Below are 25063 nucleotides of genomic sequence, written 5' to 3'. Positions count from 1 at the left end.
TGTTTTATATGTACATTCTTGTTGTGTATGAATGAATGTGCATTGTGGACATGTTTGAATAATTGTGTGGTTACATGTTCACTGAGGATTTTAGCATAAAATGCATCGGTGGTCAGATGTGAACCACTGTAGGCCATGTGGGCCAGGAGCATGTATTGCTCTAAGATTTGTATATATGCATTATAAATTTATTTTGAAATTATTGGCTTTCTAAATTAATTGCATTGTTAAATTATAACGGGCTAAGGTTCAGTGTTGTGTTTTACCTATTGATTTGTAAAACCATTATTTTGGTAAAGAATTTGATTATTGTTAAAAAAGCTAAAAGAGGTAAACAACGTAATTAATGTTTTTTTTCCTGGATGTCCCTTCCACAGTGTCAGAATCCTAGATGGCGGTTTTGGGAAAATCGTGAGGATACTAAAACTCCGTGTGCGATTATGCCCCTGAAACCGATACGGATGGTGTTGATTCTTGATATCGGTCGATGAACGAGTGTAAAACCGAGTAATAAAATACAAACTGCGTGTTAAGCTACAACTGAGAACCTATTTTGGACTTCGGAAATTGCTATGCCCGTTTTGAGTATCCACGGGTTTTAATGAAAAGTGAAACTAAAGTTGTGTGCATTTAATAAGGACATGCATGCAAAAGAGAACTCTGATAATAACTTAATAAATTATTCATGCATGTGCATTGGAATAATGCATATTTATTGTTCTGCATTAGTTCATGCATTCTTACTTATCCTGTTTCATGTGAGATATTGTTATTGCATGATAATTGCTTTTAAATGCTTGAATGATAATTGAATTATGAGATTATTATAGTTATATTTTCTCTGAATACTTGTATAAATTTGATTTATGCTTTTTCTTGCCTATTTGGATTTTTAGAAAAATTCATATAAAAAATCTTTGATTCTTACCCAGTACTCTCTATTTTTTTCATAGGACTTGGAGCTCAGTGATGAGGACGACTGTCACAGGGAGACTGCGTGACTTACCTTTTGTTATTTTTGGACAGTGTGGCTCTATGGTTTTAAACTTTAATTTACTTTTGTTCTCAGACTTTGATTTTTTATTTATAAAGTTAGTTATTTTGATTGGATGGTTCAATGTAGAGTTCTCTTGTGGTTTGGAGGTTATTAAGTTTGTGAGGCTCGGATCCTTGGGTTTTGGTTTCCGCAATTGTTTAAAAAAAAAAATTCACTTTTCAACAGGGATGAGTTGGGGTCATTACATGTAAACATGGTCTACTTGTGAAAGTAGGCAGATCTGTCCAGATTTGTAAATAGAAGCAAATGGGCAGATCTGAATATATATATATATATATCTAGCTGTATGTACAATGAAAGGAAAATCAATATGCATAAATCAACTTGTTGATACATAATGAAAATCACACTTTAGAAAAAGATAAATCTTTGTATATATATATATATTCGAAATCATGTATTTCTATATATATATATATATATATATATAAATCAGATTTCCCCCTTTTCTTTTTTTTTCCACCAAAAACATCACATAAACCTAAATTTAGGCTATTTCTCCCCGTTCGAATCAATAGAAGAACCCGTACCTTCGATCGGAGATGGAAAATGACTGAAAAAGTGTTCGTTGGACGATCGAAACAGAAAAGGATCCTCCTTTCCTTCTTCTTCTTTCATTTCCTTTTCCTCTCTTCTTTTTGTTTTCTTTCTTTTCCCTTCTTCATTCTCTCTCTTTATAGAAAACAAAATCTAGAGAGAGGGGCGAGTTAGACCCTTTTATAAATTTTTTTTTTGGTCTTCTAGAGAGAGGGTGCCGTCCCTTCTGGAGTCTTTCTATAAAGGATAGAGTTCTACAAAATGTAAAACTCTATCTCTCTCTATCTATTTCTATTTACTCTCTTATTTTATTTTATTTCTTTTACTATTTTACTTTAACCACATTTGGGCTCTTCTTGTAATATCGTGTGTTTTTCTATAATATTAAATTCTAAGACTTCATAAAATTTGGCTAAGTGTTTCGTAAAGTCGATAGAAATCCTCGATTTTAGGTAGAGTCAGCTGAGTCTGGGCTTGGCTTAAGACCCATTGACAAGACCTAAACGCACCAATTAAGATTTGTTTAAACTTTTTATTTTTGACCTTTAAAATCGAGCGAAATTCAGGTGAAATTTAAGTAATATATCATTAGATGCGTCTCAAAATTCTGAAAACATTGACATTTTGTTTTTCCGAATTCGGGCTATGGTTGACCCGAAAATCACATTTTTTCAAAAATGAACCGCCTCGATGTGATCGGTTCTGGATCCGTTTGACCCAAGTTAATATGGATCTAGACTTAGTCCAAGACCCATATTAATTAGGATCTGGTCCACTTTGAGATCCATATAGATATTGGATATGGTTTCAGACATCCAAAATCCAGGTCTAACGAATTTAAAGTTTTAAATTCAATATAAAGGTTAAATTAAATGAAATTCGAAGTTAAAAAGACTTCTAGAGGGGTGAGATACCCTTTGAAACTTTATGAAAATGTATTATTTAATAATAAATAAATAAATATTAAAAATTAATTAATTCCAAAATTTCTTTTTGATATGGCAGCTACCTAATATGCAGGGATTTTATAAGAGCCCAAATGGGGTTAAAGTAAAATAATAAAACAAAATAAAATACAAAAATGGATAAAAAAGTAGTTAAAAAGAGAAGAGGAGGTTGGAGATAGAGTCATGGCCAAATGGGTGAGAAACTCGAGAAGGGACATCACCTTCACTCTAGAAGACCAAAAAAAATTTATAAAAGGGTCTAACTCACCCCTCTCTCTAGATTTCGTTTTCTAGAGAGAGAGAGAAAAGAAAAAAAAAAAAAGAGAGGAAAAGAGGAAGGAAGAAAGAAGGAGAGGGATCTCCTTCTTGGGCACACACACACACACACACACACACACACATATATATATATATATATATATGTATGTATTTCATCAGTTATTAACCTGTCCAGATCTTCAAGATCCAGTTTCAGATACAAATTTAGTTACAGATATTATGCCATCTATGGGTAGCATATGTGTAGGCAAATTGTATATTTGGTTAACTTTGGATTGCATTTGGATTAAGTTGGTGTTATTTGCTGAAATTACGGTTACAGTGTTGTAGTTCTGGACTGTTATAACTGATTGTGTTTATAGCAGTGAAATTTATGTGTATTGCTCCTCACTCTAGTGGTCGTTAGGGTCTGAATATTCTCTCTTAACGTGGGTAACAATCTGGTGCTTCCTCAATACCATAAGCTGATATCAGTAACCATCATGTCTTAGATGGGCTACTATCAATAGTTTAATCTTCAAAACTACTAGCAAACCTTGGCAGAGTAAAATATGCAAAATGGCCACAAACTTTTCTAAATCTGAACATTACTTGCAAAGAAACTTCGAGGTTGTGCAAAGAAATGTTGAGGTAAAATCCTTTTCAGATTATTAACCTAACCCATGATGAGTTTGTAATGAAACAAGTTACAATGAAACAATAGTGAAACAAACACAATGCCAACAAAGGGCTTTAATAAACTCACTTAAGGTTGGTCACTAATGGACCAAATACAATCGCAAAAGAGATAAAAATACCAAACTGCACAAGAGGCATACAAGCCTATAAGATGAAAAAAAACTCTAGAGAAAACCCTCAAATGCTTCTAAAAGCATTGAGGAATAACAAGGGACACTCCAGCACATGGGAGGCAGTCCAGCTCTTTGGACTGCCTTCCAACAGTCATATTTTGACTATTGTGCCCAACAGTACTGTTGGGCAGTTTATTTAAAACAATGTTAAATTATATTTCAGTCCCTACTATATGATAAAAGACAAAAATACCCTTATCGGGTATTTGAATACAATTTTATTTTTAACACTCTTTAAACTTATCGTGAAATCACCGAAAGTTTGCTAAGAAGATACAAAAATTGAGGCAGTGGAAGAGCTTTGGTGAAGAAGTCTGCAATCTGAAATTTGGACTGGACATATGACAATGTGATAGTCCCCTTCAAATATTCTTCGCGAACATAGTGACAATCCATCTCAATGTGTTTTGTTCGCTCGTGAAATGTGTGATTGCTGGCTATATAGATGACACTTTTATTATCACAGCATAGCTCTGAAGGTTCTGAGACATCAACACCCATATCGGAAAATAGTGCTATCATCCACACAACTTCAGTGGTTGTGGTAGCCATTGCTCTGTACTCAGCTTCCGTAGAGGATAAAGACACTTTCTATTGTTTTTTGCATCGCCAAGAAATGAGAGAATCACCTAAAAACACACAAAAGCCAGTAGTTGAGTGACGGTTATTGGGATCTCCTCTCCAGTCAGAATCAGTGTAAGAAATACGACTTAAAGATGAGGAAGATGATAAGAATAGTCCTTTAGATATAATTCTCTTGATGTATCAAACTATTCTTAATACTGCACTCATGTGGACGCATGTTGAAATTGACTTGCAGAATGTACGGCATGCGCAATATCCAGCCTTGTAATGGACAGGTACATCAACAATCTAATAAGTTGTCGATAAGGGGTTGGATCATCTAATAATACTCCATCTTCAGCTCTCATTTTCGCATTTATTACTTCAGGAGTATCAACATATTTTGTGTCAGTGATTCCTGAACGCTCAACAATATCAGCTGCAAACTTGATTTGAGATAAAATGTATCCTCTTGGTGAGTAGGCTACTTCAATTTCTAAAAAGTATCTCAAAAAACTAAGATCAATTATATCAAAGGATTTTTTAAGCAAAATTTTAATATCTTTAATTTCCTTTTGATCATTCCCCGTGATGATCATATCATCAACATACAAAAGAAGAATGATCAATGAGGTACCTGTAGATCTCACAAAAAGAGCAGTGTCAGTGTAACAAGATTTAAATCCAAGTTTTAATATCGTACCACTGAACCAATCATACCATGCTTTAGAGGCTTGTTTAAGCCCGTATAGGGCTTTTTGAAGACGAAGGACCATGCTTTTTTCAATAGACAGACCAGGGAGATGATCCATGTATACTTCTTCATTTAACTTTCCATTCAAGAATGTATTTTTAACATCTAACTGATATATCGGCCATTTTCGAATGGACTCTATAGCAACTAGAGTTCTAACTGTAGTCATACGAGCTACTGGGGCAAAGGTCTCTTCATAATCTATACCATATTCTTGAGAATATTCTTTTGCAACAAGTCTTGCTTTATATCTTTTAAGAGACCCGTCACTTTTTGTTTTAATTTTAAACACCCATCTACACCCTATTGTCTTCTTTCCGATAGGAAGAGGTTAAATTGCCCAAGTGCGAGCCTTGTGTAATGCATCTAATTCAATTTTCATGACTTCAACCCATTCATTTATATTTTTGGCCTCGTTATAATTGGATGATTCATGATAGAAATGAATGGCTAAAAGACATGCCCTGTAGTTTGGTAAGAAGGATTTGTATGAGACAAACCTACTTGGAGGCCTATGTGTTCGTTCTGACCTTCTAACACTAGTTTCTTCATTATTTGTTGGTTGATTATATCTGTCAAGGGCACATGGATGCTCCCCAGTATTTCGTCTAGAGTATTGAAGAAGATCTTGAGATGGTTCACTACTTGAGTCATTAATAGACTCGAAGGTTTCAATATCATTACTAATACCTTTATTGGGTAACAAATCAAATAAGAAAGCATAGTCAGATTCTTCCTTAAGAACTTCAAAATCAAATCCATTGTCATTTTCTAGAAATGTAACATTTCTAGAAACATAGAGTTTATCATTTGTTTTATCATAACATCAATATATTTTTTTATTATCAACATAACCAAAGACACATTTTATAGCTTTAGGAGAGAGTTTGCTATATTTTTCAAGAAGCATGAAGTATTTACAACCAAATACCCTTAGCCTTTTTAAATCAGGAGAAATTTTAAAGAGTTTTTCAATAGGAGACTTGTTTTCCAAAGTTTGAGAATGCATTCTATTTATTAGATAGACTGCGGTTAGGGCAACTTCAACGCAAAATTGCTTTGAAACTTCTTTTGAAATAAGTAGAGTTCTAGTAGTTTCAATGATATGACGATGTTTTCTTTCAGAAATCTCATTTTGTTGAGGTGTCCTAGGGCATGATTTTTGATGCACAATTCCATGACTTTTTAGATATAATTGAAATTCATTTGAAAGAAACTCTCCCCCAGAGTCGGAGCGGAAGACTTTAATATTTGTTTTAAATTGATTTTTAACTAGATTATGAAAGTTTTTAAAACATGAAAAAACTTCGGATTTGAGTTTTAGAAACTAAATCCAAGTATGTCTACTAAAATCATCTATAAATGTAACATAGTACGAATAACCACCTTTTGACATAACAAGAGCGGGGCCCCATACATTCGAATGCACTAATTCAAAAATTTTATGTGTCACAGAGGTTCTAGACCCAAAAGGTATCATTTTCATTTTTCCAAGTATACAATCTTCACATACAAATTTTTTATCTTTACAATTTTTTTCCAAAAATGGAAAAAGAGATAATTTGGATATACTTGGGTGTCCTAATCTTTTATGCCAAATATCTATATTAATGTCTTTGACATGATTACAAAATGAGTATTTTGGTAAACACAGAAAATCTATGTAGTAAAGGTCTCCTCGTCTGTGGCCTTGCCCAATCAGCTTCCCTGACTGGAGATCCTGCACCCAACACGCCTTAGATGAGAAAAATACTTTACAACCATAGTCAGTAATTTGAGAGACCGAAAAAAGATTTAAATCTAGTTTGGGAATGACTCTCACTTTTGGAACAAAGAATTTTTTTGAAATATCATCAAGGTTTCCTAAGTTTTTGACTTTTAAAGAGGTACCATCGGCAGTTGACACACATGAGAAATATGATTTAGTGCAATCGGATAAGAGACTCATTATGAGTCATGTGGAAAGAAACATCTGAGTCTAGAATCCAAGAGGTCTTACCTGGAGGAGACGAGGAAGAGATGACAACTCTGGATGTAGAAGGTGTAGCCTTAAGAAGTTGTGAGACGGCTTCTGGTATTTGAGCAAGATTTAATTCATTGAAGCTGTCCCCTTTTCTTGATTCTTGAGGTTCTTCACTTAAGACAACCACCTTTTTAAATTTGGGACATTCTGGTCTTATATGTTCGGGTTCCTTACAATGATGACAAATAATTTTTCCTTTGTATCCTCCTCCATTGTGTTCTTCCCCATTGAATTTCTTCTCAAAGTGAGGTGGTTTATATGTTTTCACAAAATTACCGGGTCTTGCCATGGCAAGGACCTCATCATTAGACTTGTGCATTTCAAGTCTTGTCTCTTCTTGACAAATTTGAGCAAGGGCCTCACTTATAGAAGGAGAAGTGGTGCTATGAAGTAAGGAAGATCTTACTTGCTCAAATTCCAGTCGAAGGCCATAAAGAAAGGAGAAAAGATTTTCTCTTTCGATTTGGGTCCTTCTCATATCAATAGCCGAACCTTCCCATTTTGGTTCCAACATGGCTAATTCATCCCAAATAGGAGATAAAATACCGTAAAAATCTCTTACACTTTTATCTCATTGTTTTGAATTACATACCTTGTCTTGGAGATAATAAAGTCTAGCTATATCCTTTTGAATAAAGGTACTTCTTAGAAAGCTCCATGTGTCACATGCCTTTTTGAATTTGATGATATTGGTGGCGATCTTGAACTTCATGGTATTCATAAGCCATGAGACTATTTGTGCATTGCTTGCCTCCCAATCTTCCAATTTATTTTGGTATTCTTCCAAGGCTTTTTCTTTTTCTTCTTCGGACAAGGCTTTGACTTAATCTCTTTCTCTTCTAGTCAATTTGAGTTGTGTTTCACTAGTAGAACCACTAACGAAACCCCACAAATTTTTTTCCTTTGATATGATTCTCCATAGCCGCCGCCCACATCAAGTAATTGTTTTCATTGAGTTTGTAGGTGATGACGGTGGCAATCTCTCTTTCTCCCATAATGAATACTTGAGTTTAGAATGAAGGAGATAGAGAATGATCAATGATCGAAGAACACTTCCTTCACGAGATTCTCCTTCTTTTAAGAGCCTGACTCTGATACCATGTAATGAAACAAGGTACAATGAAACAATAGTGAAACAAACACAATGCCAACAAAGGGCTTTAATAAACTCACTTAAGGTTGGTCACTAATGGACCAAATACAATCTCAAAAGAGATAAAAATACCAAACAACACAAGAGGCATACAAGCCTATAAGATGGAAAAAAACTCTAGAGAAAACCCTCAAATGCTTCTAAAAGCATTGAGGAATAACAAGGGGGTGAGGCTCTATTTATATAGCCTCACTCCAGCACATGGGAGGCAGTCCAGCTCTTTGTACTGCCTTCCAACAGTCGTTATTATGACTGTTGGGTGGCTACCTCCCAACAGTCATATTTTGACTGTTGTGCTCAACAGTCATAAATATGACTGTTGGGCAGTTTATTTAAAATAATGTTAAATTACATTTTAGTCCCTAGTGGACTGTACTATATGATAAAAGACAAAAATACCCTTATCGAGTATTTGAATACAATTTTATTTTTAAGAGAGTTCTTGCCACATTTCGGGATCTTTCTTCTATGGATAAAAAAAGACGGTGATTTTAATAAGGAAAAGACAACTTGATCATAGGAATCATATGATGTTTAATTTGTTAAATGTCCTATATCTGGTATCTGTAACGAAAGCAAGAGGAATACAAAAGCGCCACCAAGGGCATACAATAATCAAAAGAGAGTGCATCAGCACAAGTCCACAAAGGGACAATACACAAAGCCAATCAATGACAAATACAAAAGATCACAAAAGCCACCAATGTGTATACACAAAGGAATACAAACATAAAAATAATTGATCTTTTATTGAGTTAGAATGCTTATATAAACATTACAAAAAATAGGGACAAGATGTCCCTTTTATATACATCTCAAAAGGGGCCAAGGGAGCAAACACAAATGTAAGCAATAACCATACCAATGACTATGCACCAACAATACCGACTATCTAAACTGACAATAAATACCAGCTACAACCATAAGAGGTGCACATGCCTCACCTCACAAATGATTGTAAAACTGTAAACAATATCGTATGCTACAACAAGTGCACATAACTTACCACACACATGGTTGTAAAACTGATAAAACAAAATCTCTTATCCAAAGAAAAATTACTCAAATAAGAGAGGAGAGTGGAAAAACAAGAGAGGTAAAGAGAGCTTGTAATGAAAAACAAACTAATGTCAACAAGAAAATAAGAAGGATGATTTGGAAAAAAATATTCAATCCAAGGTACGAACAATAAATTTTGCAATATTAGTACATAGATGCCATAATGGTCATCAACAAATAATAGTTTAGCCATCACTGATACAATTCACTCATAGAACCATATATCAAACAACGTTAGTCATTGCAAAAAAAAGTGCCAATATTGCACTAATAAATCGACAATCTAAACCGACAAAAAGAAACGAGGTGCACACAACTCACCCCAACAAACATCTCTGGCACCACAACACTAAGGTGCACACAACTCACCTCAAAAAGGCCGAACAAAATAATGGATGCATCAAATAACAAAAGTGATAGACAAAGCCAAAACAAAGAGGCAATAAGAAAACCTTTGGAATCTCTTTCCAAGGACGAAGGAAACCATAACCGATTTGATAATAAAAGTTTCAAATCAAGTCAAATAACAAAAGTTTGAATCCTTAGGTAAGTTTAGTAAATTCATGCAATAAATGCAATCATATGACAATATACAAGAAAATGTCTAGTAAATAATCCAAAGAATAATATTTTATTGATCAACAAAGCATGCAAGAAGCATAATGCTTAAATCCCCATGTGAGGTAACACGATGTGAAAACATGTAAGCTAATGTTCTCTAAAGAACCACAAGTCCAAGAAATAACACAATCACAAGGCACAAATGCCACTAAGGTCTCTAAAGAGCAACCTCACAAAAACCCTTTTCAATAAATATTTTATTAATGATTATGATACACTAAGCATGTAGGGCATAAATCATTCAAGTGCAATAAGTGTACTCACAAAACTACTCAAGTCATAAACACCTCACAAGAGGCAAAAACACAAGTAACAAATGGGCACAACCACAAGGGCCAACAAGAGAGCACAATAAAATAAATATTTTTAATAATTTTTAAAATGCACATTAAAATGCGTTCATAAACCTCATAGAGGAGTTCAACATAAATTCCACAAGGGTGAATGCATAATTCCCATAAAGAACAAGTCATGCATGAAGAAGACATGCTTAAAACCTTATGCACGAATAAACAAATTCATTTATTAATGTTTATGTAAAATATAAGACAATCACAAGTGCACAAAGATCATATATCAATAGGGCAAAATCATGTATATAAACTCAAATTTCCAAAAATAACAAGATACTCATGATCACTAAGAACCAACTGCATACAATCTTAATACTTCTTAAATACATAAAGTATTCTAGGTTTCACGTATGAGTATGTCAAAGAAAATTCAAACACAAGTTAAGATCTCATAAGATCACACGTGTGAATAACACACAAAACTAAAATAATATTTCAAATAATTTAAAAATATTTAATAAGATTGAAAAACAACACCAATATGAGTTCAACTAAGTCCATGATAAGGATAAAAAACACAATGAAATTAAAAAAAAAAACAAGAAAGCATATACAATGAAATTTCAAAAAGCTCAATCATGTGCTTATAATCAACCAAAAAACAAAGAATATTTCAAAAAGGTTTTAAAGGAACAACAAGCAAACAATATTAATAAATTTCTTTAAAAAAAGCCATAAACAAATGCTTTGTCATACAAAATGTATGAGATAGACAACAAAAGCAAGAATAAACAAAGATTTTAAAATACTTACCGGATTAAGATTCCCTTATCTCCACGATTAAAGAATCCCGAATTCATCACAAGAAGCCAAACATCAGGACGGTCATATCTTGGCTCTGACACCATGTAATGAAAACATGATGAATGCAAAAGAGCCACCAAGGGCATGCAATACTCAAAAGAGAGTGCACAACCACAAGTCCACAAAGGGACAATACACATGCCAATCAATGGCAAATACAAAAGATCACAAAAGCCACCAATGGGTATATACAAAAGAACACCAACATAAAAATAATAAATCTTTTATTGAGTTAGAATGCTTAAAAAAGCATTACAAAAAATAGGGACAATAAGTCCCTTTTATATACATATCAAAAGGGGCCAAGGGAGCCCCATATTGGGAGCTCCCAACGACTCTATGGTCTTTTGACCAAAAATCCCTTACTACAAAAGTAAATGGCAAAAATAAAGGAAAAATAAAGAAAACATAAAAAAGTCAGATCTGTCCTTTATGGACAGTCCCTATTACAAATGCATAAAAATGACCAAAATACCCCTAGAGGGCATAACCTATTACAAATCAATAAACATGATTATATATAGTGTGTAACTAGAATATGTAAACCAACAAAACATGTAAACTGGTATGCACCGAGATTTTCATAGATTTATTTTTACTTTTATTTATTTTCTAAAATTTCACCGTACGGATGCAATTTAGATGCTTGGTTTTACAGAAACAGACTCTTAGATCATCCGATTACGATGTATAATATCAAGCATACAAAATCACATTTTTTGAACCGATTACGATGATCCAATAGCTGATTCTGAGCAAATGGACCATGCCGAATGCATCTGCAGGGTTAGATTTGCAAAAAGCCCTATAAAATCTCGGTTCATACTAGTTTACATATTTTATTGGTTTACATATTCCAGTTTCCCTATATATATATAGATATATAACATATCTATATATCTTAACAATATCAACATTCTCATCTTTAGAGCTTTTTTAGTTTAACAATGACATTCTACTGAATTTTCTCCAGGTACAATGCAACACTCTGTAATTGCTCCGTTGGTGACTTTTGTATTATACATAATGGTGTCTCTATTGGTCAAGATGGTATGTTCTGACTGGACTAGCTACTGTATTTTCTTGTCTGAGAGATAGGGAAATTTTCTTTGTTCCACTAACGGATAAGTTTTGCATCTGCTTTATCTGTATATGAGGAACTTTAAAATGTAATGGCATCTGTATGAATCATATGAGTATCTAAATATATAATGATATCTGTGTATGAATCTATATGTGCATGCTAGTGAGTTGCTGGAGACACTTGAAAAAACAGTTCAAACATACTAAAAATGCTTGGACCACTTTTTGGCATAAAGATTTACACATGCTTATTCTTCCAAGTCTTTGACTAGTGTTTGTTACCAACTCATCATCTGTAGCTTGCTTTGATTCTATTCTATCTGTTTTTTTCTTTTTTCTTGTTTTTTCCCCATATAAAGTACAGGCTTAAGAGGCAGAAATCTAGTGAAAACGAGCTATAATAAACAAAATGTTGCAAGTGATTTGTGGTTTTGGTGGAACTACATTCCTTCTGTGCAGAAGGGCCATGGCCAGTAGGCTCAGGTGGATAAAAAACTAGCTCGTGAGAAGTATCATTCTGAATTGACTGTTTTAGTGCAAAGCAGAAGGCAGGCTGAGAATGTGATCAATGCCTAGATCTGTGTGAACACAGAAGAGAGACCAGGGAAGATCCCAAAGAGAGTCCAGAATAGACATGGATGGAAAATCAATTAATGATATGACACCATTGAAGGCTTAGCGTAGGACCATGAAGAGTTAGAGAAGAATGGGATTTACTCAGAGAAAGTAACATAGCAAGAGACCAGAACCAAATGGAGCACTGTTATGCTTTGTAATGGGGCTAGACACACAAAATGTAGAAGCTTTAGCTGATAGTATTTCTCTTGAATTGATAATGTATAATAAGGGCATCCAAAATTTTGCACTATGTAGAGACCCGATGCACAGCAAAAAGTTTTCTTATGGTTAAATATGGGCTGACATCAATATGGGTCTGGACATGGTCCAGGGCCCATTATATATATATATATATATATATATATATATATATATATATATATATAGGTTGACGTCAATATGGATCTGGACCTGGTCCAGGATCCATATAAACTAAAAACCCATGTATATATATACATATATAGGGTGCTACTGTCAATATGGATCTGGACATGGTCCAGGATCCATATTGACTAGTACCCATGAATGCATATATATATATATATATATATATATATATATATATATATGGGCTGAAATCCAAATGAATTTGAATTTGGGTCATGGGTCCAACCCAGACTCATAATCCATCTATAAATCCTTAAACATAAAAAGGAATTTAAAACTTATATATTTTTAAAACAAGATAAGATTGGGAAGAGTTCTACTCATAGTAGAACTCAAACCTAAATCTACTAGAAGGAAGGGGGGGTGGGGGGGGGGGGGGGGGTGGGGGGGGGGGCGTCACCCCCTTGAAGACTCCTTCTATAAAGAGAGAGGCTAAGCCTCTCTCTCTCTAAAAAACATTGGAAAAAAAAAAGAAAACAAGAGAGAGTGAGGGCTCAGCTGAAAAGAGAGAAAGGAAGTGAGAAAGATAGAGAGAGAGAAGAACCTCTTCAATGCCTCCTTCCTCTACATTTTCGCAAATTTGAAAGCAAGGTACGAGATTCTTCTGCTAAATTTCTAGAAGGGGATTTAGTTTAGGCTGAATCAAGCATAGGTTAGAAAAAGATTAAATTTGTGCTTCCATACACAAATTTTTTATTTTTTTCTGGGCTGTCCAAGTCATCGATTTTGATTTGGGCTTTGATGGGTAGGTACGGACAACCTATGGTACTGCGATGGTATGGGTGAGATCAGAACTTTTATCTGCGTTTTTCTCTGATTGAATACATGTTGGGTTTTGGATAAGACCAAGAGCCATGGGAATGCGTATTTTCTTGAATTATCGCATGTCCTGGTTCAACCTACCGTGTATGACAAAGGTTTTCACACACACCCACACACACACACACACACACACACACACATATATATATATATATATATATATATATATATATATATATGTGTGTGTGTGTGTGTGTGTGTGTGTGTGTGTAGTTAACATGTCCAGCAGCTCTGAAAAATTAGCCTATGTTGGTTGTTGCTAAATCAGCCGGTAGGTATTTACAAATTGATATGTCACACGGTCTGGTGTATGTTGGTATTTGTGTTTGGGTGAGACTGCCAGAGTCTCGAATCATGGTAAAAAGAAAAGTAAACCTGTGTGTGGTGCTCTTGTTAAGAAATTCTTTTTCTGCTGTGATAAAATTTTTGTTGGAGGTATAAACAGAACCTCACGAAATCCAGATTTGATGGCCTGTACAGTTGCTGTTCCATGACTTAATTGCTGATATTGTGGACAGCATGTTAAAAGATTTACGTGGTTAAATTTGTGAACAAACTCAGACCTATTTACATGCGCAGATTTCCTTTTTAGTATATTTAATTATAAAATACCTTGAATTCTTTGAGGTTAGCATGTTGGACATGGATTTAAATTGACCACTTATGTAGTTTCTGTATCTATACAGATTTAAAGTTCTCTTATACTAAATCTGTTTATGGTACATGTCTAGCTGAGCACAAGAGTTGGTTTGAACCAAGCTCTTGCTGGGTATGTCGGAACCAAGGGTACGACTGAAATTCAAAGGAAAAATGGGTTTGGATTTCGGGTTGGTCTGTGGAGGGGGCTCCTGAATGAGTCTGCTGACCTGTCCCCAATCCTATTTTACATTAGGATGGGTAGATCACAAACAGGATATATATATATATATTCAGGATTGCAATTAATGTCTTATGAAGCTTTTGGTTATCTGATTTCTCTATTGATCTGATTATTCATAAGTTGCCTATGTTTCTATACATGAAATGATTTAGCTTATGTTTAATATACAAATTTAGTTACGTGTTGATTATGTTGTTAATTTGGTTTCAATATATTGGCTGTCATGCTTTAGAAATCTCATTACAGTTTTATGTCTGGAATTTGCTTTCTCCAACCCAAGTAAATTGTTTTGTTAAATAATTTAGAAATCAGATTCTTTTTTCGAAAGAGCTTTTGAAAATGCTGAAAATCTGATTTAATTAAATCTGGTTCTAGAAGCAAGTTTGACATGTTATAAAAATCTGATTTCTAGTATGCCATAAAATCTGATTTTTGGCATGTAAAAGGAGTCAGTTTGAAAATCAAATTAGAATATGAATTTTTAGTTGCCTATAACTCTGATTCCAATTAGAAAGGGTTAAAACTGATCTACCTTGGATAGTTAGTCAATCTGAGGAAAATAGATATTGAATTTGAATTATTATAAAATTTTTGTGTTTTCGGTTGACATGGTAAAATTGATATGCTTGGTTCAATGTGCATTCATTTGTTTGCTATGAATATGCATTGATGTTATATCGTGAACACAAAACTAGTGAAAGAGGGAAAATATGCCTCCAAGAACTCTCGAAAGGTCTCTCAAGGGATGGTCTCCACAACGACGTACTTCACTCTGCGTATGGTGCCCCACCACTTCTTGGCATTGCCCTTCAAACAGTACGTACCAAAATCTGTCTGTCCTCTGGCACAGGCAAGACACGAAAGACGCGCAGTCTCTTCGACCCAACTCTCAGTGGCTTCAGGGATCAGCCTTTCCGGAGAAAGTTGGTGGATCCATGATGCAGCCCACGTCGGAGGAGTGAAAACAAATGCCCACCTTGAATCGGTGTGGTTGAACCCCTTTATTAGTCTCAAATGGTCTCAATAAACAATGGAGTAAACTAATAACAGGAAAAAACTTAAGGAAAACAGGATGCAGAATAATAAAAATGCAATAAGAAGATGATGACTGAAAACTCTTCAATAATCCCTCCACGCAACCCTAGGAAGGCCTTTTAAAGGCTATCTACTGGACCTGGGTCGCGGGTCCAGACTTGGATCCGACCCACGATCCGGGTCAGCCTCTATCTGCAGCTGGTTCTGGGGCAAGCGAACTCCACCATGCTTGGCGTAGGTGCGCAGGGGTACCTCCCTGCGTCATGGCTCCGTCCCTGCAAGTGAGTCATACACGCGGGGTCGTTCATCTGCCTTTTGTGGCGGATCAGGTGGCACGATGGACCCAATCGGGTCCTGCCCTGCATCATTCTCCTCTGGTTGGGAAGAAGTCGGCTCTGTCGACTTGTTGTTGCCACAGTAAGCATATAGATCAGCCACGTTGAAAATAGGGGAAATATGCCAATCATCGGGCAACTCAAGGAGGTAAGCATTCGAACCCAATCGCTGAAGGATCCTAAAAGGGCCATACTTCTTAGGACTTAATTTGTTATAGGTGCCTACAGGAAAACGCTCTGGACGCAGATACACCCAGACGAGTTGACCGACCTCGAAATGGACATCATGACGACCCTGATCTACGAAAGCTTTGTAGGTCTCGTAGCTTTCAACAAGTTTGGCCTGGACTTGTCTGTGAATATCACGCATATATTCGATGGCATCAAAGGCATCCGGAGCTGAGAGATCTGACACAGGGGCTAGATCAACGACATGGGTGGGTGACCGACCATACACTACTTGGAACAGAGATTTACCAGTAGAACGGTTAATGGAGTTGTTATAGGCGAACTCGGCTTGGGGCAATACGAGATCCCAAGTTTTGACATTTCCCCCCACTAGGCTCCGTAACAAATTTCCTAAGGTGCGGTTCACAACTTCGGTTTGGCCATCAGTCTGGGGGTGATACGCACTACTGAACTGAAGCTTAGTCTTCAACAGGGCCCATAACGATTTCCAAAAGTGACTCATAAAACACGTGTCACGATCAGAAGTGATTGTGTGAGGTAGACCATGAAAACGGGCCACATCCTTGAAATAATATGAGGCGACTAAAGAGGCATCGGTGGTTCGCTTACACGGGATAAAGATAGCCATTTTGGAGAACTGGTCAACAACTACTAAAATTGAATCAAAACGACGGGGTGTGCGGGGAAGGCCCACGATAAAATCCATGGATACGTGCTCCCACGACCGTTCAGGAATGGGTAACGGAGTATACAGACCACTATTCTGACGATGACCCTTGGACACTTGACACACATGACAGCCTTGGACGAACTTGACAACATCTTTGCGCATTTTGGGCCAAAAGTATCGTTCATCTAAGAGAGTGAACGTCTTATCATGCCCGAAATGCCCTGCTAACCCTCCTTCATGTAATTCAGAAATCAACTGAAGTCTAAGGGAGAAATTGGGCACACATAATTTGTTACCACGGAAGAGGTAACCATTATGAATACAAAAACGGGGGTCGAGGGTGCGATCTGAAGAGATGCACCCTTCCCAGACTTTGTGAAAATCAGGGTCCATGGAGTATAATTCCTTGCATTGTTCGAAACCAATGACCTGCACTGACATAGTCATCAGAAGGCTGTTCTTCCTACTAAGAGCGTCAGCCACATTGTTCAGGGTACCAGATTGATGGCGAAGCGAAAAGGTGTACTCTTGCAAGAAGCTGACCCACTTGGCATGACGAGCACTCAACTTCTTTTGACTATTCAGATACTTCAAAGCCTCATGGTTCGTGTACAAGACAAATTCCTTATAAATGAGATAATGTCTCCAATAACGAAGGGCTTGTACCACGGCATAGAACTCAACATCGTAAGTGGAGTATTGGCACCTGGCCTGAGTCAGCTTCTCACTAAAGAAGGCAACGGGCCTACGATTCTGACTCAAGACAGCGCCAATCCCCACTTTGGAGGCATCACATTCAACCTCAAAGACTGCACTGAAATCAGGGAGAGCTAAGACAGGAGCACTGGTCATTTTTTCTTTGATGATCGTAAAGGCTTTGCCAGCCGCGGGCGTCCAATGAAAACTAGTACCTTTTAGGCACTCCGTGATGGGGGCCATAAGGGTACTAAAATTCCTCATGAAACATCGGTAAAAAGTGGCTAACCCGTGGAAACTACGAATCTCTCCTATAGTCTTTGGGGTAGGCCAATCGACAATCGCGCAGACTTTTGCGGGGTCGGCCTTGACGCCATCAGATGACATAATAAACCCTAAGAACACGACACTGGACGTCATAAACTCACACTTTTTGGCATTGACATACAATTTTTCCTTTCTCAAAATACCTAAGACTTGACGCAGGTGACTTAAATGATCGGACAATGATGAACTATAGATCAAAATGTCGTCAAAGTAGACAACAACAAACTTCCCAATACACGGATGCAAGACTTGGGTCATCATGTTCATAAAGGTACTTGGGGCATTAGATAACCCAAACGACATGACTAACCACTCGTACAATCCATCACGCGTCTTGAATGCCGTTTTCCACTCGTCCCCTTCGCGTATACGAATCTGGTGATACCCGCTTTTTAGATCTATTTTAGAGAAAATGGAGGCACCAGATAACATATCAAACATATCATCCAAACGAGGAATGGGAAAACGTTATTTGACTGTGATGCGATTGATCGCACGACTATCGACACACATGCGCATGAACCCATCTTTCTTAGGAGTAAGTAAGGCGGGTACAACACAAGGGCTAACACTCTCGCGAATGAAACCCTTTTGCAGTAACTCCTGGACCTGTTTTAATAACTCAGTGTGCTCAGAGGGGTTCATGCGATATGCTGGAAGGTTGGGTAGACTTGACCTTGGCACAAAGTCAATGGCATGCTGAACTACCCTTGCCGAAGGCAATCCATCAGGTAGTTCATCCAGCATAATGTCGCGGAACTCCTCTAGAAGAGGGGCAACGTCCACGGGAATGGACACTGACGAACTCATCACTGGCTTTGCCACTAGGGCATAACAATAGCCATCTTCCTGACAATGGTTCAGAAAAAGCCGGTACGAGAGGCCTGCGAGTCGGGGGACTCACTCAGGTTTGTCCACAGTGGGAAAACCAGTCTCCTTGATAGGTAGAAGGACTATCTTATGGCCATTAAAGACAAAAGAGTATGTGTTCTTGCGGCCATCGTGAGTTGTCTGGCGATCGAACTGCCAGGGACGTTCCAAAAGAATGTGACACGCGTGCATAGGGGCTACATCATACCACACCTCATCGTGGTAGTGTTCCCCCATGGAAAACCGGACTAGGCATCGCTGAGTGATGGGAACCTCGTTTCCTTTCTTGAACCAGGCCATCTTATAGGGTTGGGACAACTTTTCGGTATTGAGTTTCAAGGTAGAGACCATACTCTCAAACACCATGTTCTCACATGCTCCGGTGTCAATGATGACATCACAAGCGTGCCCCTCACAGTTGCATCGGGTCCTAAAAATGTTATTCCTTAGCCATTTCGATGGGGCTGATTCTCGGGGTGTGGTCAACACATGACGAATGGACAACAAACTTTCGACGTTGCCGTCGAACTCTATAACTCCCCTCTCATCCTCAACTTCAACTAATGACTTGTCATCACTATCACTCTCACTTGCGGACTCTACAATTCCTTCAACAAGATGGGTGTCCTGCTCACGGTGGGACACTTGGACGCGACATGCCCTAACTCTTGATACCTGAAACAACGAAGGGTCGACTCACTAGGTTTGGCTTTGTACCAGGTGTGGAAAGCTGGGCCCGACTGGTCAGGTTTGCTAAGGTCTGCTCTAGGCTTTGAATCACTAGGGGAGCTTGCTCTCCTGGTTGGGAAACCCGACTTAGGTCGACTGGAGGGTTCACTACGGGTCGTTCTATATTCTTGCCTTCGCTTCAGCTTGTCCTCGATGTTCATGGCGTAACCACTGGCTTGATCTAATGTCTCAACTGGGACACAACTAAAATCATCAGAGATAGCAGGACGGAGACCCGAAATGTACCTCATGACCTGCTGATGAGCTATTTCCTCGATCTGCACACGCAGGGAAAGACGATGGAACTCCGCGGTATACTCTGCTACAGTTCGGGAACCTTGTCGCAGGGTCAGGTATTCCTTGTACGCTCGCTCGGCGTGATCCAAAGGCACAAATTTTGATTGCATCAATCATTGCATTTCCTCCCACGACTTTACGCGCTCCAATCCCTGTTGCTCCCTTGATCGTTGTAGTTCCACCCACCATGTCTGTGCTAGGCCTCTCAATCAAGTAGACGCTAGAGAGACACGACAATGTTCAGCGACAATGTGGTAGTCGAAGAAGAATTGCACGGCATAAGACCAATCGAAGAACTGCTCTGCGTCGAATCGCCCCGCAAACTCCGGAAGATCCAATTTCACCCCATAAGTGGAAGAGTGGTCTGATGCTCTCTGTGGTCGCGGCTCCACCATTCCTGCAGGATGCTCGTTCCAAAAATTGTCGTCGTCCCATTCTGCTTCATTGTCCATGGTGCGGTATTGCTCGCCGGGATACTGGTGATGTCAAACTCTACCGGTAGGGGGTCGGTGGTCGGGTCGCGCCTGTTCCTGCTGACAGTGCCTCGGTCTGGTTTGCCCGTGGGCGGGTACCATCTGCGGCTGGTATTGTGGTACTGGAATGACGGGAAGTCCAAGGGGGGGTGGAGGGGTCGGGTGGGGTTCAGGTTCTTGGCGAGTAGAATGGGTGTAATATGGTTGTGGGTTAGGAGTATGGTGTTAGATCGGATGTTGTGTAGGGTTCTGGGTCAGGGTTGGGTAGACAAGTGGGTTTGGGTTTGGGTATGGGTATGAGGCCTGGTGGGTATATGGATGGGTTGATTCGCCCGATGGGATATGGTTCAGGCCCATTCCTACACTACTCGTCGGACCCAGATATGGATGGGTTGGATCGAGGTTCGAGTTGTGGGTATAATAGGCTTGGTCTGAACTCGATCCCCGATCCATGAGATTATGGGTCTGGTTTTGACCCGGCTCAAATCCAAACTGGAGCTCCGTCCGGGTCCGATATGGGCTAGGGTCGGCATGGGATCTACTTTGAGGGTCAAAATTACTAGGTTGGTTCTGGTTCGGGACTGCCCGCGCACCTGAACCAACTAGGTAGGTTGGGTAAGGGGTGTCTAGACCCAAACCCGCTCCCTGAGACCCAAGGGTTGGTCCCAACGAAACGGGCCTGTGCTCTGCTGGAACGAAAACCGGGTTGGACCCTCTGGTGTCAGGTCCACCCCAATGGGTTTGACCCGCTCCCGCTCGTAGAGGTACCGTCTCGGAGCCTCTCCGCGCGGGATCGGGAGGGAGAGATGACTCTCCCCTAGTTCGGACAGACGAACCCGGATCTACAACTGGGCCCAGCGTGACGTTGGGGCCCTGTCGACTCAGATCCACCTGCAGCACCTCGTGCGTGGTGCCCTGCCATGAGCCAGGGCCTGCAGGTGGGCCCAGCGCAAGGCTGGGACCCTGCAAGCTCGGGTAGACTTGCAGCGTAGCCACAGGTACGCGCGACCACGCGCCGGGACCTGCAGGTGGCCCGAGCGCACTGCTGGGGCCCTGCAGGCTTGGTCCCACCTGCGATCCCAACGCAGGAGGCCGCTGTTTGGAATTCGGGGCCGTTATCAGGGAGTTGCTGCTCATCGGGGCTCCCTGGTGTTGCTGCAAGTTACTCAGATCAGGGGCGATGGCTGTCGCCGGCAGGAACGCAGTGCTTCGACCCTGCTGGATTTGCGTCGGCTGCAGGGGTGCGGTAGCGCTGGGAAGTGAACCTGCGGTTGCGCCCTCGACGAGGCCTGCGCACGGTGTTGCACACGACTCTTGGGGTTTCTCGAGTGTTGTCACGCGATCTTCAAACCCGTCCATCCTCTTTGACAGGCCGGCGATATCCCTACTCATTCGCAGCATGTTCTCTTGGATCTTCGTCAACACGTCCATGACACGCAGTAAGGGGTCTTCGCTGCCAGCCTCCTCACGTTCCTCGCCTCGCACCGGATCGCTCCCTGCTTCAAGAGCCATCTCGCTGATGAAGATGGGTGCGGCTCTGATACCACTTTGATGCAGCCCACGTCGGAGGAGGAGTGAAAACAAATGCCCACCTTGAATCAGTGTGGCTGAACCTCTTTATTAATCTCAAATGGTCTCAATAAACAATGGAGTAAACTAATAACAGGAAAAAACTTAAGAAGGAAAACATGATGCAGAATAATAAAAATGCAATAAGAAGATGACGGCTGAAAACTCTTCAATAATCCCTCCACGCAACCCTAGGAAGGCCTTTTAAAGGCTATCTACTAGACCCGGGTCGCGGGTCCAGACTTGGATCCGACCCACGATCTGGGTCAACCTCTATCTGCAGCTGGTTCTGGGGCGAGCGAACTCCACCACGCCTGGCATAGGTGCGCAGGGGTACCTCCCTGCGTCGTGGTTCCGTCCCTGCAAGTGAGTCATACACGCGTGGTCGTTCATCTGCCCTTTGTGGCGGATCGGGTGGCACGATGGACCCAATCGGGTCCTGCCCTGCATCAATCCAACTTTAGAAACTTCTCGTAAGTTACTGTACCAGTGATCGCTGTCACTACTGATGCAGGGTGCATACAGGTCATAGGTTGCACAATCTACGCCTGGATATGTGTCGTCACCGTCTCGGCTAAACTGTTGAGGGCATTCGTCAAGAAATCCCTTTGATCCTCAAATGCTTTCTGTGCTCCTCCACACTCTAAGAATATATCAAGATGTCATCAATGAATACAATGACAAACTGATCCAGTCATAACCGGAAGACTCGATTAATCAAGTCCATAAATGTTGTTGGGGCATTTGTGAGTTCAAAAGACATCACCAAGAACTCATATCTGGACCTGATTCAGGATGTCCTCTATCTTGATTCGCAACTGATGATATCCTGAACGAAAATCAATCTTCGAGAACACCTTCGTCATGCGCAACTGGTCAAACAGGTCGTCAATCTTAGGCAAAAGATACTTACTATTCACGGTAACCTGATTCGACATGCGGTAATCAATGCAGAGTCTCATAGATCCATCATCTTCTTGACAAATAATACTGGTGCACCCCAAGGTGACACACTCGGCCTGATAAATCCCTTATCAAGAACTTTTTGCAGCTGCTTGTTCAACTCGACAAGCTCAGCAGGTGCCATACTATATGGTGCTTGAGACACCGGTGCCGTGCCAGACACTAACTTGATCGAAAAATCGATCTCTCCATGAGGTGGTAAACCTGGTAAGTCCTTTATAAAGACATTGGAAAACTCACAGACCACGTCCAACTGCTCCAAAGGTGTCTCTTGGCTGTCTGTAGTGGACATACTGGCCAAGAACACCGCACAACCCTGCTTGCAGTACTTAGTGATCTTCATCGCGGATACAATCTTCACCTCACCCATTGGCCTAGTCGCCTGAAACACCAAGGCTGACAGATCACGTCGCTTCAAGCAAACCTTCTTGCCCCAGCACCGAAGAGTCACATTATGCAGTGACAACCAATCCATACCCAGTAATTAAAAATACAAATTGTTTGTTAAGCTACGACTTGGAATTGCCTTGAACCTTGAAAACTTTTCTCGTTTTTAGTATCCACGGGTTTGTAAGAAAGTAAAAATTAAATTTGTATGCATCAAATAGGGACATGCATGGAAAAGCAATTTTGATAATTTAACTTAAAAAGTTGTTCCTGCATGTTGCATTAATTCATGCATCTCTAAATGTTTATCATTGATTTCATGCATCTCTAAATGTTTAATTTAGCATGAAATTATTGATTGTTTGCTTGAATTGTTTAAATTGTAAGTTGTTCTGAATATGTGTTATTTGTGATCCCTCTAAAACTTGTGCTTGATTTACTTTATGCTATTTTCTTACTGGTGATAATTTAGAGGGTCTCATACAAGAAGTTTGGTTTTTACCCAATTTCAAAAAAAAATGTTTTTCAAGTAATGAGGCTCAGTGATGAAGGGACTGGCTGGCTGGAGGACATCAGGATTATGGTCTGGTGGCTCGGGTTTTGATGTACACTAGATAACTAGATTTGATTTAAAACTATTCGGAACTTTATTGACATTATTTGATTAAGTAAATGAAATTTCATTTCATGGTTTAAATTTATTTTATGTCTAAAATGGTTGATGGGTTTTGAACATTAAATCTGTAATGTGCCTATGGTCCTTGGGAGGTTGTCCATAATCGTTTAATTTTTTTTTGCATTTTTCGAGGGCAGTACCGTTCCAAGCATAAAAACTTAGTCACACCCTATGAATATGAACCAATATGAGAATTTCGTTGGGGCGTTCCCTACTGAGCGACACGCTGTACTCTATAGGCCCGGAGGCAGTGATAAATGAGCAAGGGTTGCTAGGTCGTCGCCCAGAAGCGACGCGTCACACCGGCGCCCGGGTGTGGTGTCAAATAGGCAAGGGTTCCCTCACTTTGTTGGACGGGTGCGGGGTAAAGAAGATAGTTCAAGACCATAAAATTAGGTTAGCCACTTGGAACATAGGGTCTTTAACTGGTAAGTTGGTAGAGTTAGTAGATGTTATGTGTAGGAGAAAGATAAATATTTTATGTCTACAAGCGACCAAATGGGTAGGTGAGAAAGCAAAAGTGACAAAACCTCGGGGATATAAGATTTGGTATACAGGAATAAATATGAATAGGAATGGAGTAGGGATTGTTATTAGTCGTGAGTTTATAGATAATGTAGTTAGGGTCCGTAGGAAGGGTGATAGGATTTTACTTATTAAATTAGTATTAGGTACGAATATTATTAATATTATTAGTGTTTATGCACCTCAAGTAGGTTTAGATGATTCCATTAAGTGTCAATTTTGGGAAGATTTAGATGGAGTAGTACAAAGGATATCTTATGGAGAAAAGCTTTTCATCGACGGTGACCTTAATGGACATGTAGGCGTTGGTAGGGATGGATTTGAGAGTATCCATGGAGGCTATGGTATAGGAGAAAGGATTTTAGATTTTGGTTTGTCCTATGATATGATCTTAGCAAATACTTGGTTTAGGAAGAGGGAGTCTCATCTAGTAACATTTAAAAGTGGGGTTAATACGAGTCAGATAGATTTTTTCTTACTTAGAAAGAGAGATAGGGGTTGTTGCATCGATTGTAAGTTTATACCGGGAG

The 25063-nt window shown here is 39.3% G+C and overlaps 1 protein-coding gene across 7 annotated transcripts in view; it reads left to right on the top strand.

Moving 5' to 3' along the window:
* LOC149813076 (putative UDP-3-O-acylglucosamine N-acyltransferase 2, mitochondrial) overlaps positions 1 to 25063 on the top strand; it is a 141183-nt gene that overhangs the window by 13334 nt on the left and 102786 nt on the right. For all 7 annotated transcript variants that reach the window (XR_016428262.1, XM_089991553.1, XM_089991556.1 and 4 more), the window contains exon 3: positions 11976 to 12052. Coding sequence is in view for 6 of the 7 variants with exons in the window: in XM_089991553.1 (XP_089847679.1) it covers positions 11976 to 12052 (77 nt within the window). In the remaining variant the exon portion in view is untranslated. The remainder of the gene's footprint in view (positions 1 to 11975; positions 12053 to 25063) is intronic.

The sequence above is a fragment of the Nuphar pumila genome, chromosome 16 (genome assembly GCF_984573655.1).
Source record: "Nuphar pumila chromosome 16, dmNupPumi1.hap1.1, whole genome shotgun sequence".
NCBI classification, from domain to species: domain Eukaryota; kingdom Viridiplantae; phylum Streptophyta; class Magnoliopsida; order Nymphaeales; family Nymphaeaceae; genus Nuphar; species Nuphar pumila.
Note: the sequence above shows the minus strand (reverse complement) of the source record. Positions and strands in the feature narration are given on the sequence as shown.